At 33.9% G+C, this 16869-nt stretch overlaps 1 protein-coding gene across 2 annotated transcripts in view; it reads left to right on the top strand.

Moving 5' to 3' along the window:
- RASA1 (RAS p21 protein activator 1) overlaps nt 1-16869 on the top strand; it is a 116755-nt gene that overhangs the window by 75545 nt on the left and 24341 nt on the right. For both annotated transcript variants that reach the window (XM_002744778.7, XM_008991846.5), the window contains exons 8-11: nt 2290-2440; nt 5356-5434; nt 12495-12615; nt 13272-13428. In XM_002744778.7, the coding sequence (XP_002744824.4) occupies nt 2290-2440; nt 5356-5434; nt 12495-12615; nt 13272-13428 (508 nt within the window). The remainder of the gene's footprint in view (nt 1-2289; nt 2441-5355; nt 5435-12494; nt 12616-13271; nt 13429-16869) is intronic.

Genomic DNA, 16869 nt, shown 5'->3' with positions numbered 1-16869 from the left:
GAGTGTAGTGGTGCGATCTTACTGATTGCAACCTCCCCTTCACGGGTTCATGCAGTTCTCCTGCCTCAGCCTCCAGAGCAGCTGGGACTACAGGTGCGTGCCACCACGCCCCAGCTAATGTTTGTATTTTTAGTAGAGACGGAGTTTCACCATGTTGGCCAGGATGGTCTTGATCTCTTGACCTTTTAATCCACCTGCCTTGGCCTCCCAAAGTGCTGGGATTACAGGCGTGAGCCACAGCTCCCAGCCTAAAAGCATTGCATTTTAATTTAATACTTTATTGAAAGATCTGAGATAGTTTTTGAAGTACTCAATTTTATTGTGAACATGTAAGTTAATTAGGTTCCAAAAAGTTAAAAAAAGATGATAATGCTATATGATAATAATAGAGAAGAAATTTTAAACTAAAATGACATTCTAACAGCCATTTCAGTGTGGAACCAAAAATAAATAGTTTAGTGAATTTACTGAATTTTGAATATAAGTTTCTCTTCTGGAACTCGTATCACCAAGTACTTGAGGTACTTACTCTTGTTTTAGGCATACAAGGTTGAAAAGGAGCTAAGCTTAATTTCCTTACATTAGTTTGCATTTTCTTTGTGTTATGTGCTCTTTTGAGAACTGGTGGGATTTTTCTCTCCTGAGGAGTACAAATAAGCACTTACATGAACAATTTTGCATGAAATTCCTTTCATATTTTAGAAGACATTTAGAGAGTATCTTGGAGTCTTGTCACTAAGATTCGTTTTATCAACTTAGAAACATTTTCATTTTAGCCTATATTATGCAGTCAGTTTTTGTAACTTTTATGTTTACATATGTGTTGAGTCTTGAAGATTCAGTTTTAGGAGATTTATTTTTTCTTTTTACTGAACAGGAAGTTAGTTGATAATAAGTGCCTTGATTGGATGATTGGAACTATTAGTAATTTACCCAAAAAAAATTATATCTTACGCATTTATTGTGCTTTCCTAAAAACAATCAAGTCCTGATCTTTTCTATATCATTCGGACTTAAATGGAGAAAAGAAAAAGAAAACCTATAACAGTTTGTTATTAATCAGGATTAAAAATTGTTGCCATTTTTGTATTGGTAATGAAAATTGTAGTTTATATTTGATAGTTCCTAGTTTTATTACATTTTGTTGAAATAAAATATAGTATGTATATACAATATAATAAAAATGTATTAAGAATGAGATTATTTGATTAATTGCATTTATTTCATTGTATCAATTTGAATTAAACTTACTGTATTGATTGTTTAGTTTTGATCATGTGGTAACAGAAAAAGGACTTTATCTAATTTATAAATAAATTAGATATTTAAATAAAGAGAAAAGGTAGAGCATCTCAGTATTAGGAGTCACTGCCAATCAAAGATATCAACAGTTCTCTAAAATTAATATGGCATATTTAATGTATGATAATTTTCTTCTATAATTTCTTGTAGGAGCATACCTGTTGAATAAAATACAGTGTGTGTGTATTGATTTTGATAATTCATATATATATTTCAGTTGTTTTGAATCTACCTTTTTAAAAGGTTTTGGTACTATTTTATTACAATCGTTATTTTTTAAAAGAGATTCTTGTATATATCTTTGTACACTTGTGGAATTACATGATTTAGTCTATTTAATATGTATTAATTTTAACATTTCCCAAAACTCTTTTGCTTATAAATACAAAGTTAAAATTGACTTATATTGTTGGTTTAATCATCCTGTCATTGTTTATTCTTACTAAATATAGGATAGGATCTTGCTATGTTGCCCTGACTGGTATTGAACTCCTGGGCTCAAGTGATTCTTCTGAATAGCTGGGATTATATGCATGTATACCTCTATGCCTGGCACAGTCATTATTGTTTAATGATTAATTGAAAACGTTAGGCACAGTGTATTCTTAAGCAAAATTAGTCTTTACTTTTTAGAATCTTATCAAGAGGATTTACAAACAGATTTTAGCAGTTTTAGCTCATATTCCCTAATTTTGCTTAGGTTACCTTTCCAAATTATGACAGGTGTAGCCATTACTGACCAGAAGTTATGCTGCAAAATTTCTGCTCTCTACTTTTATGTATTAAAGCTGGTAAGACACATCAGAGAGAGCAGATAGACAAAATGGATAGTTGTGAATCATAAACCAGAAAATTTGTTTAAAAAACATGTTCTGGTGAAAATTTACATGTTTATGACTTTGAATGGACTTTGTAATAATTCTACTTAACATCTTTTCTTTTTTATTTGATAATTAGGTAACAAAACTAACAGATTAATTTTTACAGTTGGTCAAGTCTGCAGTTTTCTTGTGAGGCCCTCAGATAATACTCCTGGTGATTATTCACTTTATTTTCGGACCAGTGAAAATATTCAGCGATTTAAAATATGTCCAACACCAAACAATCAGTTTATGATGGGAGGCCGGTATTATAACAGGTAAATCATAATTTTTTTAGTTACCTTTTACTTTTAGCAAAAATAGTTGAAATCTTGATAATAAAAGATTCAAAATTATATAAAAGTTTCTAGCTTCAAAAAATTATAAGAACTTCATAATAGTCATGCCCAGTAATTCTTTAGACAGTGTCAAATATGAATACAAATTAGTAACTTATACTTTGTTTCCTTCCAAAGTAATTTTTGCTATTTGAAAATTAGACATAAGCTGTTTGCAAAAAAATTTGCTAAATCCATATATAATCTGTAGGAGGAGCAAAATATCTAAGAAAAAGAAAATATTATTATTTTATTAGTGAGATACTTTAGTATGAAAAAAAAAGTTTCTAAAGTTACCTGAGACTTACTATACAGATTATCTTGTAATTGAGTTGTTCTCAAGTTGACATTTCTTATATGTGATTGTTGCTTTTTACTTCTCACTTTCAAAGTAAACTAATTGTCCCAAAACTCAGAATGAATTATTACTTGATTAGGAAAATAAGTTAATAGAGGAAACCATATGATAGAATGTTCTGTCATTTTTCTGTCAAATAGAAAATAATCTTCATTTGTGAATGTAAAGGGTTTCCTATAACTAATAACTCTAGAGTAACATTATTTTCCTTTTTCAGAGGCTGGCATAATCTTGTTCTAAAACACTTACATTTGCCTAGTTTAACCCCTCAATACCACAGTAGCAATCTCTATCTGAATTAGAATTTATCAAACTAGACATCTGAATGAAGAGAGATTCTGTAGCTGGTTTATCTGGGAAAAAAAAAAAAAAAAAAAACAACCAAAAAATAAAACAAGTTCTTCTGGTTGCTTGCTGGAAGCTCACTTGACTGTTACAAGACATCAAATGTAAAATGGGAGTCTAGGCAGTGGGACCCTTTTGCCTACCTCATATACAAGTTGCTTGAGTACTTTCTGCATGACAATCTGAGTTCTAGATGTCCTCACTGAAAATACAGCTAACTGCAATTTGAACTCTTTAAGAATGTAATTTTTCCCATTTCCAGTTTTCTAGAGATTTAGAACATATAAAATAATACACTGAAAACATATTTTCTTCTTAACTGAATGAAGTCCATATTGAGATTGTTTTTAAAGATAAAACAATTTACATAGAATTTTTGGAAGTTTGTTTTGTCACTGACTAAAACTTCCTTAATACATATCACACAAAATTGGAAATTCTTGCTGCATAGTGGAGGTACTAAGTAAAACATGAAAAGGTAGTTGCTTTTTTTTTTTTTTTTTGCCAAATACCATGATGGAACATGAAAAAAGAAGTATTTTAAGTGATTTCTGTCCAAATTATTGCAATATTATTAGTCTGTTTTCAAAATCAGGTTTTTTTTTTTTAAAGTTAAATGTATATTAATTTAGTGGCCTTGACCATTCCCCAAGAACTTTGATTTTTTAGAATTTTTATTCCCTCTGAATTTGTTTACAAATTCATTTTACTGTTTCTAGTTTTAACATTAAACTTTTTAAAGAAAGCCCCAAATTATGTTAATCAGGTATCATGAAAATGAAGGATTTTGTAATTGTTTTGGAAATATATATTTCATTTCAGCATTAACATTAGTAACAATGTTGGAAATAATTCCTAGGAAGAAATACAGCCATACTCTGCTGTCCCATCTCTCCATCTACTATACATATGAGACCTTTGAGAAAGAGAGGCAGTAGTTATGTCTTTCATTTAGAAACTATGAAGACATAACTTTAATGTTCCTATATTGAGAGTTTTAAAAAAGCCAAAAAGGCATTTAATAGCAAATTTAATTCAGCAGAAATTTATAGACTTATCTACTTTGTGAAATATACTGTACAAATCCTGTGTCAATACATTAAAGAAAAAGAATTTCTTCATTATTAGTGCTCAGGTTTATTAGAAGAGATAGTATAGTATGCAGACTGTGATAAATTCAGGTGATGTATAAATGTGCATGGGAATCAGCAGATGAGAGTTCAGTGGGTGGTGAGAAGGAAGAGAATGGATTTTGGCCAGACCTTGAGGATTAACATTTATCTATGCTTCAAGAAGAGTGCACATGGTTTTATGTGATAAGTGCATTATGAAAATTAAAATCTGTCTGGAGAAGTGTTTCCTAGGTGGCTCAAAAGTTACCATTTGTCCAGTATATTAAAGGGAAGTTTAAAATTCCAAGATTTCCATATTTAGGACAACAGAATGATCTTACTGATTATAGAGGAATGAGTTTATATTTTAAAAATTAGGTGGTTCACTAAAATTTATATTAAAATACATTGTCATTTTATTTTCAATTTTGTTTTTTAAAATATTTTCCCAGTATTTAGAATAATTTGTAGCACTTCTAATCAAAATAATCAATAAACTTTTCTCTCTATAGTGATAATCTTACATGTAAGATTAACTCATTTTTAATTCTATTTTTGCCTGTTTTTCATGTGTTTTATGACCTGTTTCTGATCTGAAACCAGAATGTGTAAATGTTGTAACAATAAAAATTCTTAATTTACTTGAACTTGCTTCCTAAATAAGTACCATGTTTCTGTGAATTCTTCATTCTTAGTATCTCAGAAGTACTCTTGGGGGTGAAAAAAAAGGTAGACTTTCAGTTACTTCCTCATTTATGATGACTCTTTGAGTATGGCATTGTTGACTTGGCTGCCCTCTTGATGTGTATGGAAAATCAGAATCTGTGCTGTGTATTCTGGCCTGTAAACCTATATTGAGAACATTCTAGTTTTTCTAAAATAATATGAACATTACATATTTATTCTATTAATATATTTGTGTTATGTGCTTTGAAAAAAATTTATTTATTAGATAATCTTTGGTAGAAAGTTCACACATATTTTTAAGGATTTTGCATTTTTATGAGACAGATTAATATTAGAAATTTTTATTTTAACAGCATTGGGGACATCATAGATCACTATCGAAAAGAACAGATTGTTGAAGGGTATTATCTTAAGGAACCTGTACCAATGCAGGTCAGTGTTGCGTTTCTTATTGCAGTAATTAACATTTTATTTTAAAATGCATTTTGGTGGTATGTTTTTGCACACATTTGTACAATTAAGTTTGGATACAATTTAAAACTGCAGATAATTTAGATTTTTTTATAAGGTGAACTGTAAGAGAATCTTAGTTTTTATCTATGTTCATTTAGGTAATCAGGAACATCCTAGTGTCTTTTTGAGAGTAGAACCAGTTGTGGGGAAAGGCAAGTTGCACTAGGAACAGGAGGGAGTTTTTTGGAGGCAAAAGTAGAGACAGCAGGGATAAACCACAGCCATGCTTTTTAAAGACTGGGGAGTACTAAAAGGAAATAAAAAGTGATAGAAGAGGATTAGGGTAAAAACTGGTTTATACTTTTCTTTATTTGCCTGTAGTTTTATGGTGAGAGAATTTGAGAATGTCTGTATACTCTGAGTAAAAACTATATAGTAATAAAGAGAATGATGATGTACAGGGAGATGGGTGGTGGTAGTATCTTATGGACAAGGTCCTAGAGAAGACAAAAATGAATAGAATGTAGAATATAAAAGGAAAGACTGGCCATGAGCAAGAGAGCCTATTAAATATTAGTTGCTTATGGTGATTAGCCTATTTCTTCCTCATTGCATTTTCTGAAGTGTATGGTAGGGAAATGGTGTAACAGGGGTTAGAAAAAGGTGCTTCAAAAGAGGGATTAATAATTTTCCTAAGTGGAAAATGGAGGTACTGATATTCTAGTGACATAAAAGATTGCGAAGGGTTTTGGGTACTCAGCTGCAGTTGTACAGTGATTTGTAGTGTGCCTCGTTTCTTGATGTTTCCTCCTCTTAACAAGTTCATTTCAGATGGCTATACCTACTACTTATTGCAGTTATGGGAGGGGCTGCTGGTAAGGAATCATCATTCTGAAGCCAAATACAAATTCAAGAATCATCATAAACTTGTCACATTTCAATATACTGGCACACCTTGTTTTATTGTGCATTGTCTTATGCTTCAAAGATAGTGAGTCTTTTACAAATTGATGGTTTGTGGCAACAAGGACATCTATTGCTACTGTTTTTCCAAAGCATGTGCTCATTTATGTCTTAGTGTCACATTTTGGTAATTCTTACACTATTTTGGTAATTTTTCACTATTATATGTTGATCTGTGATCAGCAATCTTTAATGTTACTATTGCAATTGTTTTGGGGTGCCATGAACTGCATCTGAAGAAGACTGCAAGCTTAATGGATAAGTGTGGTGTATGTTCTGACTACTCCATTGACTGGCTGTTCTGTTTATCTTCCTCTCCTTGGGCCTTTCTATTCCTTGAGACACAACACTATTGGAATTCGGCCAATTAATACCCCTACAATGGTTTCTAAATGGTCAAGTGAAAGATAAAGTCGCATGTCTCTCACATCAGGTCAAAATCTAGAAATGATTAAGCTTAGTGAGAGAGGCATGGTGAAAGCCAAATAGGCTGAAAACTAGGTCTCTCTTGCACCAAACAGCCAAGTTGAAGAGTTGTTGAAGGAAATTAAAAGTGCTACTGAATTGAGCACATGAATGATAATAAAGTGAAACAGACTTATGGCTGATACGGAGAAAATTTGAGTAGTCTGGATTGAAGACTAAACCACAGATAACATTCCGTTAAGCCAAAGCCTATCCAAAGCAAGGCCCTAACTCTCATCCGTTCTTTGAAGGGTGATAGAGGTGAGGAAGCTGCAGAAGAAAAATTGGAAGCTAGCAGAGGTTGGTTCATAAAATATAAGGAAATGCCGGGTGCGGTGGCTCACGCCTGTAATCCCAGCACTTTGGGAGGCCGAGGCGGGTGGATCACAAGGTCAAGAGATCAAGACCATCCTGGTCAACATGGTGAAACCCCGTCTCTACTAAAAATACAAAAAATTAGCTGGGCATGGTGGCGCGTGCCTGTAATCCCAGCTACTCAGGAGGCTGAGGCAGGAGAATTGCCTGAATCCAGAAGGCGGAGGTTGCAGTGAGCCGAGATCGCGCCATTGCACTCCAGCCTGGGTAACAAGAGCGAAACTCCGTCTCAAAAAAAAAAAAAAGATTTAAGGAAAGATGCTATCTCCATAACATAAAAGTGTAAGGTGAAGCAAAAAGTGCTGATGTAGAAACCGTAGCAAGTTACCCAAAACATCTAGCTAGTTTTTCAGAAGGTAACTAGCCAAGCTATCCAGAAGGTAACTGATGAAGGTGGCTGAACAACAGACTTTCAGTGTAAAGAAACCATCCTTTCATGGCTAGAGTTAATGCTTAGCTTTGAAGCTTCAAAGGTCTGGCTGACTCTCTTGTGAGGGGCTAATGCAGCTGGTGACTTTTGGTTGAAGCCAATTGACAATTCTGAAAAACATAGGGGTACCAGAATTATGCCAAATCTACTGTACCTGTGCTCTGTCAATGGAACTATAAAGCCTGCATGATAGCCCATCTGTTTACAGCATGGTTTACTGAATATTTTAAGGCCATTGTTGAAACTTACTCAGAACAAAATATTTCTTTCAAAATATTACTGATCACTGACAATGCAACTCTTTACTTAAGAGCTCTGATAGAGATAGATATACAAGGAGATTGTTGTTTTCATGCTAACACAACTTTTATTTTGTAGCCCATGGATCAAGGAGTAATTCTGACTTTAAAATCCTTAGTTCAGAAATAATTTCATACTGTTACAGTTGCCAAAATTAGTGATTCCTTTTACGGATCTGGGTAAGGTAAATTGAAAACCCCTTGGAAAGGATTCATTGTTCCAGATGCCATTAAGAACATTTGTGATTCATGGGCATAGGCTACAATAACAACAGGTGTTTGGAAGAACCTGATTCCAACCCTTAAGGATAACTTTGAGGGGCTCAAGGCTACAAGATGACTGAGGAGGAAGTAACTGCAGATATGGTAGAAACAGCAAGAGAACTAGATTTGGAAGTAGAGCCTGAAGATGAGACTGAGACTTTGATGATGAAACTGGAGTGAAAGAGGAGTCGCTTGTTATGGATGAGAAAAGAAAGTGGTCTCTTGAGATGGAATCTACTCCTGTGAAGATCCTGTGATCACCGTTGAAATGAAAACAAAGGATTTAGAATATTCTATAAACGTACTTGATAAAGCAGCAAGAGGGTTTGAGAGGAATGCCTCTAGTTTTGAAGGAGGTTCAACTATGGGTAAAATGGTATCAAACAGCATATTCTTTTGTCAAAGGAAGAGTCAATTGATGTAGCAGACTTCATTTTTAAGAAATTGCCACGACCACCCCAACCTTTGGCAACCACTGCCCTAATCACTCAGCAGACATCAGTATCAAGGCAAGAGACTCAGTGAAGGCCTAGATGACCGGAGTCAGGGTCTTGCCCTGTGACTCAGGCTGGAGTACAGTGGTGCAACTGTAGCTCACTGCAACCTTGAATTCCTGGGCTCAAGCAATCATCATGCCTCATCCTCTCCAGCAGCTAGGACTACAGCTGTACACCACTGTGCCTAGCTAATATTTTTGTAGAGATAGAGTCTTGGTATGTTGCCCAGGCTAGTCTTGAATTCCTAGCCTCAAGCAATCCTTCTGCCTTGGTCTCCTAAAACGCTAGGATTATAGGTGTAAACCACCTTGGATGGACCAACAGTTTTATTAATAAGGTATTTTTAAATTAACACAAGTACATTGTTAGACATAATGCTATTGCACACTTAATAGACTACAGTATAGTTGTAAACATAACTTCTACTTGCACTGTGAAACCAAAAGATTTATATGGCTGGCTTGATTGCGGTGGTCTGGATCCAAATCTGCAGTACTTCTAAGGTTTTATATTCCTAAATCATCTTACAAATAATTCGCATCAGCAAGAATCAAACTATAATCCAAAAACAATTTCATTGGAAAATGTATTAAGAATTCAGATGTAGCATACCCAAATTTTTGTTTCATGTTTTTATGGTTAGAAAGGCTTACATACCTGAAATGCACAATTTTTTAAATGCAACTAACAGTTCTTTACCCTTGGTGCACAGACCTGGAACACAGCCATTTGTAAATTCTGATTCCACGTTTAGAAGCAGATACATGTCTGATAATGTTCTACTTGTAATTACTTTGGTTCTTCTTGCATTGTATCTATCAAATGCAGTATCAATTCCAGATTTTAAATACATCACTACTGAAGTCTAGCTTATGACTCTTGTTCTTTTTTTGTTGTTTGTTTTTTATTGAGCTGGAGTTTCGCTCTTGTTACCCAGGCTGGAGTGCAATGGCGCGATCTCGGCTCACTGCAACCTCCGCCTCCTGGGTTCAGGCAATTCTCCTGCCTCAGCCTCCTGAGTAGCTGGGATTACAGGCACGCGCCACCATACCCAGCTAAATTTTTTTGTATTTTTAGTAGAGATGGGGTTTCACCATGTTGACCAGGATGGTCTTGATCTCTTGACCTTGTGATCCACCCGCCTCGGCCTCCCAAAGTGCTGGGATTACAGGCTTGTGCCACTGCGCCCGGCCTCTTTCTTGTTTTTGTATTATCAAAATGCGGGGTTTTTCTGTTTTTTGTTTTTGAGATGGAGTTTCACTCTTTTTTGCCCAGGCTGGAGTGCAATGGCGTGATCTCTGCTCACTGCAACCTCCATCTCCCAAGTTCAAGCGATTCTCCTACCTCAGCCTCCCATGTAGCTGGGATTACAGGCGTGTCTATTATGCCTGGCTAATTTTGTATTTTTAGTAGAGACGGGGTTTCATCCTTTGGCCAGGCTGGTCTTGAACTCCTAACCTCAGGTGATTGGCCCGCCTCAGCCTCCCAAAGTGCTGAAATTACAGTGCGAGCAAAATGCAGTACTTTTGAAAACATTGATGGCTCATAATTTTGTTGGAGAGTACAGTGTCCTTTGCTCCATATTTGTAAAATATTTTTGTTTAGATTTTAAAACACCAATTAACACTGATGTTGGAGAGTGATCAATCCAGTGAGTTTAAAAATTTCTGTCATATGTTTACTTTCAGTAATGTTTTATACAAATGGCCTTTAATGTCTGTCTATTCACAAATCATGTTAAGTAAATTTTGATGTACATAGAAATTTAAACAATAGTCTCTCATTTCTTTTTAGCAAAACAGGATAATCCAGGTTCTTATCACAAAATATTGCATGGTGACGTTCTTCCTGTTCAATAACTGATCAGATGATAACATTATATTTCCTTTTTTTCCCTTAGAAATAATATGGTTCACTTAGTGTTTCTTGAGTTTGAGGAAATTCAAGTATATCATCACTGAAAAATCACAGTTTGAGATTTATCAAAATCAATTCTGCCATCGTGATAGAGTGCTGCTGTTTTTTTTGCATTCATCTTATTATTTTTCTAATTGTCAAACATCTTCCTGTGTCAGTTTTTTCTCTTTACCATTTATGAGCAGAAAATAAAGAGTTCTGAATATTTTAAGTATGTTGAAAGCTAAAAAGACAGCAAAGATGGCCTTTTATACTTTTTCAAAAGATGCTTCACTACTTTACAACACAGTTAAATAAAAAAGGACAAAAAAGCCCAGAGTGATGCAATAGAGATGATTTATTTCATTGTCACATCATCCTCTAGGTCAGGCATTGGCAGAAGTTTTCTGTAAAGGGCCAGATAGTAAATATTTAGGGTTTTGTAGTTCATTTAGTTTGTCTACTAAAGTCTGCCTATTTGGAAGCAACCACAGACAGGATGTTAGGGAATAAGCATGGCTGTGTTCCAATAAAACTTTATGTATAAGAAACAGGTGGTGGATTGCATTTAGCATGGATGCCATAATATGTTAGCCCTGTTGTAGGCAATTCATTCTTCTGTTTTCTGTTATTTTAGGATTTTTTTAAGCATACTTGGGAATAATTCTAAGTAATGATGTATAGTTTCTAGGATGATGAGACAGCATAATGTTTCAAGATAAAGGAGAGAGAGAGAGAATTATGAAAATACCACAGCATATCTTAGATTTATAAGAGGATTGAATGGAACAATGAAGTTTGTAAGATGGACTAAAAGTCATAAAATATTAATGCTTGCAAAATATAAGAACTATGCCAAAAAAGAAATAGAAAAACGAAAACAATTCACCTTGATAGTAAAAGATTCGTTTATTATGGAAGGATCATAATAAAGGCTTCCTGATATAATTCTTTTTTTCAGGGGATTTAGCAATTTATGTCCGTTCTGCCAAAATGTAACATGCAATCCTAAAAATGGCATTATGCAAAATCAGGCAATAAAAATCACAGGGCTTTTGGGAAAAGTGAGGTCAGGGGTGTAACACAAATTTCATCAGTGATATATTAAGAAAGTAAGAACCTAATATGTTGCTTAGTTTTATATATGCAAAATGATTAACAAATATGTACATACTACAATAAATATGGCACTTTACCTTGAATAAAGGCCTGAAGTGGAAAGTCATGTGGAAATGGCCATTGGTAGGGTTGAAGCATGGGAATGTTGCAGAATGGCAGAGGAGGATTATCTGAAATCAGGGTTTTAACACTAGCTATGGATGGATGGGTGTAGCATGTGACACACTTAGTGAATTGAGGGAATTGTTAGGTATTTGAGGTGTGTATATTTTGTACATTCTTACTTATTAGTTCACCTGGGTTCTGTTGTCTGTATTCAGCTAGCATTTCTACAGACATAATTGTGCATAAGCAAACATGATTTTGCTTTATGCTTATATTGGGTCCCAATTTAGTTATGCTGGGACAAGTTTATGTTTTTAATACATTGTTTGCTGTAAAATATAACTGACTGTATTTAAAAATAGTTTATTAGTTGTACATAGAAAAAGACAACTTGTTCTTGGGAATGGCAAGGAAACCTTTCTGTGAAAGTTGTTGTCTGTGTTCTTGGGAAAAAAATAAGTAAACCTTTCTGAGAATTTATTTGGAAAGCAAAAGACTGTTTATGTGTTATGTACATCTAGATTTTAGTATTTTAAGCACTTTGGCTTTTAATTGGTAATTTAATAGATTTTTACCTCATTTCCATCAAGAATGTATAAAATAATTTTAATGTTTTTAAAATTCAGGATCAAGAACAAGTACTCAATGACACAGTGGATGGCAAGGAAATCTATAATACCATCCGTCGTAAAACAAAGGATGCCTTTTATAAAAATATTGTTAAGAAAGGTTATCTTCTGAAAAAGGGTAAGTAATTTCAGAATTTTATCATTAACCAATTTGATAGAGACACTGTAAATATGGTGCTCCAAATTATTGTAATACATAGTCAATAAGTTGTTTTGACATGAGTTATTAGTAATTGACACTTGTTTACAGCCTACATATAAGCATCCTTCAAAATTAAGAGTGTAGGTATATTAAAGGTCTACAGTTTCAACCAGAATCTTTATTTCTTCTGTCCATGTTTTTTTTTTTTTTTTTTTCCTTTTTCTTTTAGTTACTCCTTATGGCACATGGCCCATCATAGTATTGATATTTTACAGATTTTCCTCAATTTGACATAAAGGCATGTTGGGGAATTGTGGCTAGGGGTATCCTTCAGTGGAAGAATTTTTTCTTAAAGCTGGAAAATAATTACTCCAAAACAAGAATTCTCATGATTTCATCATGTTGAAATCTCTGACGATATACTCTGTGACTAATTAAAACAAGTAATATAACAAAAGGCGTTTTTGTACATGTTCGTTACAGGAATTTTCTCATTATGTAAGCATTGGCATATTACATAAACTTTGGAATAAAAATTGATTCATTTTTAATTATTTTCAACAACACATATATAGGATTTCACAATTTATTGTTTGCTAAAAGCGTTTTGTTTGTTTTTTTAAAAAAAACAGGCAAAGGAAAACGTTGGAAAAATTTGTACTTTATCTTAGAGGGTAGTGATGCCCAACTTATTTATTTCGAAAGTGAAAAACGAGCTACAAAACCAAAAGGATTAATAGATCTCAGTGTCTGTTCTGTCTATGTTGTTCACGATAGTCTCTTTGACAGGTAAGATGGTTTTCTTTTGGAATTGTCTTAACAATAAAATAGTGGGTATAAAGTTAAACCAATTTTGAGAGCCCTAAGATCATGTTCTAAAAGCAAATTTACTTTCTAGGTAATTTTTGCCTTCTTTGCTTAATTTTAGACTAACGTATGCATAAAGTCTACTCCATTGTACTGCATAGAAATCTTTGGAATGACATTTGCTGTAGTATATGTTTCCTCCCTGCCCCCACCAGCAATCTTTTGAGTGACTTAGAGTCTTTGTCACCTTTCCTCTGTTTTTTTCCACATGCTTTTACCTCAGTGCACCCAATAGTACTAGCTGCACTCAATTCTGCTATTAACTCTGTAAAAGTTCTTAAGAAAGTTAATATTTAAAAATATTAAAATTGTTTTGATAGGAAAAATGTATTTGAAATAAAAAAAAATTCTTCTTACATTGATTTTCTCGGTTTTTAAAAAATGAATATAAATGTATAAGCTGAATCCTAAACATCACAAGACAAATCCAGCTTTTGATTACATCTGGATTTTTGCTCAAGAACAAGGCCCTTTCTTTACCTTTCACTATTAGTATTATCAGTAATCCATCCCAGTCTTCTTAGATGTATTTACTACTTTTGTTACTCATTTTTATAATTAATAAGAAAAAAGGCAGTTAAAACAAATGTTTCAGCAGCTGTTTTTCTGCTACAGGATGGCATTTCTGTATGTTTTATCCTGTTGAAATATTTCTCTTCAAGAGAAATATCTAAAATATATAGCCTTGTCACTTCTTTTTTCAGCGTGTGTTTAGGAGATCACATTAGTGTTATATGTGATTTTGACAATTTTAAAAAATGATCAAACAAGTTTGGGAAATGCTGATTGAATAAATAGTTTTACTTATAGCATGGCTTTTTGCTACCTTAGTATTTATATTGTGCATGTCTAAAATAGTATGATTTACTTCATAAATTTATTTTACAAAGATACCTTCCTTTTTTCCCCCTGAATACTCTCTAATAACTCATAAAGAGTTGCTCCAAAAAACACAAGGGTTGGGTGAGATAGGATTTCTTGAGATTTTTTTCCCCCTCCTTCAACAACCTGATAATCTTAGCCTTCAAATGTGGTTGGATCAGGCCTCTGCCTCCTTTTCTCTTTAGTTCTACTCTGCACCCTTCTTGTGGGTTGAATTCCTCAACCAGTTCCCTACATGGTAGCAAGGTGGCAAACAGCACCAGAGAAAGGGCTGTAAGCATTCTCTCCCTTAATTATTAAAAATCTTGAAAACATGCTGTTGAGTCACCTCTGAACCAATTTTTAGTTCTGGGTTACCTGAGGTAAAAGGAATGGGATTATCCTGATAGAATGAGGAGGCCCTTTTGTGCCCAGACCTGTGGCTGGAAATGATCGCACCCAAATAGTGAGGCTGCTATACTTATATGTATGTTTGAAATGGATGTTGGGGAGACAACATTATTCCCTACTAAGTGTAGTTTATTATCATGAAAACAGTTAAAACAGTAAGGTATTTTTGGAACAACTCTGTTGAGATCAGTAATATGAAATAGGTGGTTCTTGATTCTTGGAGGATGGGTATAAATTTATTTGAATAGTTGAGGAGAGCTTCCCAACCAGTGTTCAATTAATCAGTATAGGTGTCCCTTGAGATACTAGTGGTTGTAAAATCCTATCGTAGTACAAACATTTAACAAATGTTTTATATTTCAAAAATTGTAACACTTGAAATCCTGTCATCCTGTAAAAACTGTTTTAATTCATTATTTTATTGGGGCAAAAGAATGGTGCATAACATTTGGAGAGAGTTTTTTATAGTGGCTATAGTTCAGTACTTCCTACTTGTTCAGTCATCCAGGTACTCTGAATATTACTTTACTCACAGTTTCTTGTTGATCATTATGAAGCTACTTCTTGTGTTAAAGCAGAAACTGTCTCATTTTGTTTCTTACATTTTTTCTATTAACAGAAGTTCAAATTGTTTTAATTATCATTGCAAAATATATAAGGAGGTTCTTGAAAATAACATAATGAATTTGATATCTTTTTCATTGTTACTACTTTATAAATTAGCTTTAATTTACAGATACTTATTTTCCCACCATAAGGGCAATTTGCTGACTAACACTGGAAAGTAATTAGATTCATAAGATAAAGATTTAACTCACTAGGCCAGAAAAGAAATACATTTGAAACAAAGAAGGTCCTATGGAAATGCGAGTTACGTTTATGATTGATGATGAGGCATCATGATAGGAACATTCAAAGATTTATATGAAGATTGTCTTATGTTTGTAGACCTGAATTCCATGTTAAATATTATTAAATGGAGGCTCTAATAAAATCTGAGCTGCTTCAGCTGCATCTGTTTTCAGTCTTATGTGAGATGGAATCAAAATACCTACTGTTGGATGCTGGAGCATGTTAGCTGTCCAAAAGAAGAGTTTTGATAAAAGTTTATGATTACAGGAGAAAACTTTTTTGGTGAATGATTCTCATTTTGTAGATTTACTGAAGAATGAGTGAACTTCCTCAAATTATAGGTACATGTTTTGACAGTTTATGGATTTCAGGCAGAAATTCAGCCTTGGAAAAGTGAGGTTAAAAATGATTCACTAGTGATACTTACAACTGGAATGATATGAATCTTAAAGTATTAAGATTAATATAGCAATATCTGTAAGATCATACAAAAAGCTTTAGCATTATTTCAGTAAACTTTATATGAACAGATGCAGTTAGATTGGAAATCTATTGGCACAATCAAAAGAAAGATCCACATTACACTTGGCAGTAAAAGAGAAAGAATTGCTAGAGTTAATGAAGGATCAGATCCTTGAAGTACAAGTTAAAAGATTCTGAATGATTCCTATTCTGGTTACCAACAAGAAAGGAATTTCTATCTGGTAGGGGGAAAAGCAATAAATACACATTTACAACTTGCTATAAGGTTGTAGCTTGCTGCTTGTGCAGTTTCTTGCTGAAGGTGACTTAAAAGAACTTAAAGATTTTTTTTTTTAAAAAAGTCTTCGTTATGACTTATAGTTAATGATACTAAGTCTGAAACCTAGTATGAAAAAGTTATGTTCGTAGGAACTAAAGTGTCTCATTATTTAGAAAACAGATTTTTTTTATGTATGGGCACGGTGGCTCACACCTCTAATCCTAGCACTTTGGGAGCCCAAGTTAAGCTGATCACTTGAGCCCAGGAGTTGGAGACCAGCCTGGGCCTACATAGTGAAACCCGTCTCTTTAAAAAATTAGCCAGGTGTGGTAGTGCGCACCTGTGGTCCCAGCTACTCAGGAGGGTGAAGTATGAGGATTGTCTGATCCCAGGAGGTAAATGTTTGCAGAGGGCTGACTGTGTACCACTACACCCACAGCAGAGTGAGACCCTGTCTCTAATAAAACAAAATAAAAATATTTTTTTCAAAGTATGCT

Source organism: Callithrix jacchus, chromosome 2 (genome assembly GCF_049354715.1).
Source record: "Callithrix jacchus isolate 240 chromosome 2, calJac240_pri, whole genome shotgun sequence".
Taxonomy (NCBI): domain Eukaryota; kingdom Metazoa; phylum Chordata; class Mammalia; order Primates; family Cebidae; genus Callithrix; species Callithrix jacchus.
This window is presented reverse-complemented; position numbering and strand designations above follow the sequence as displayed.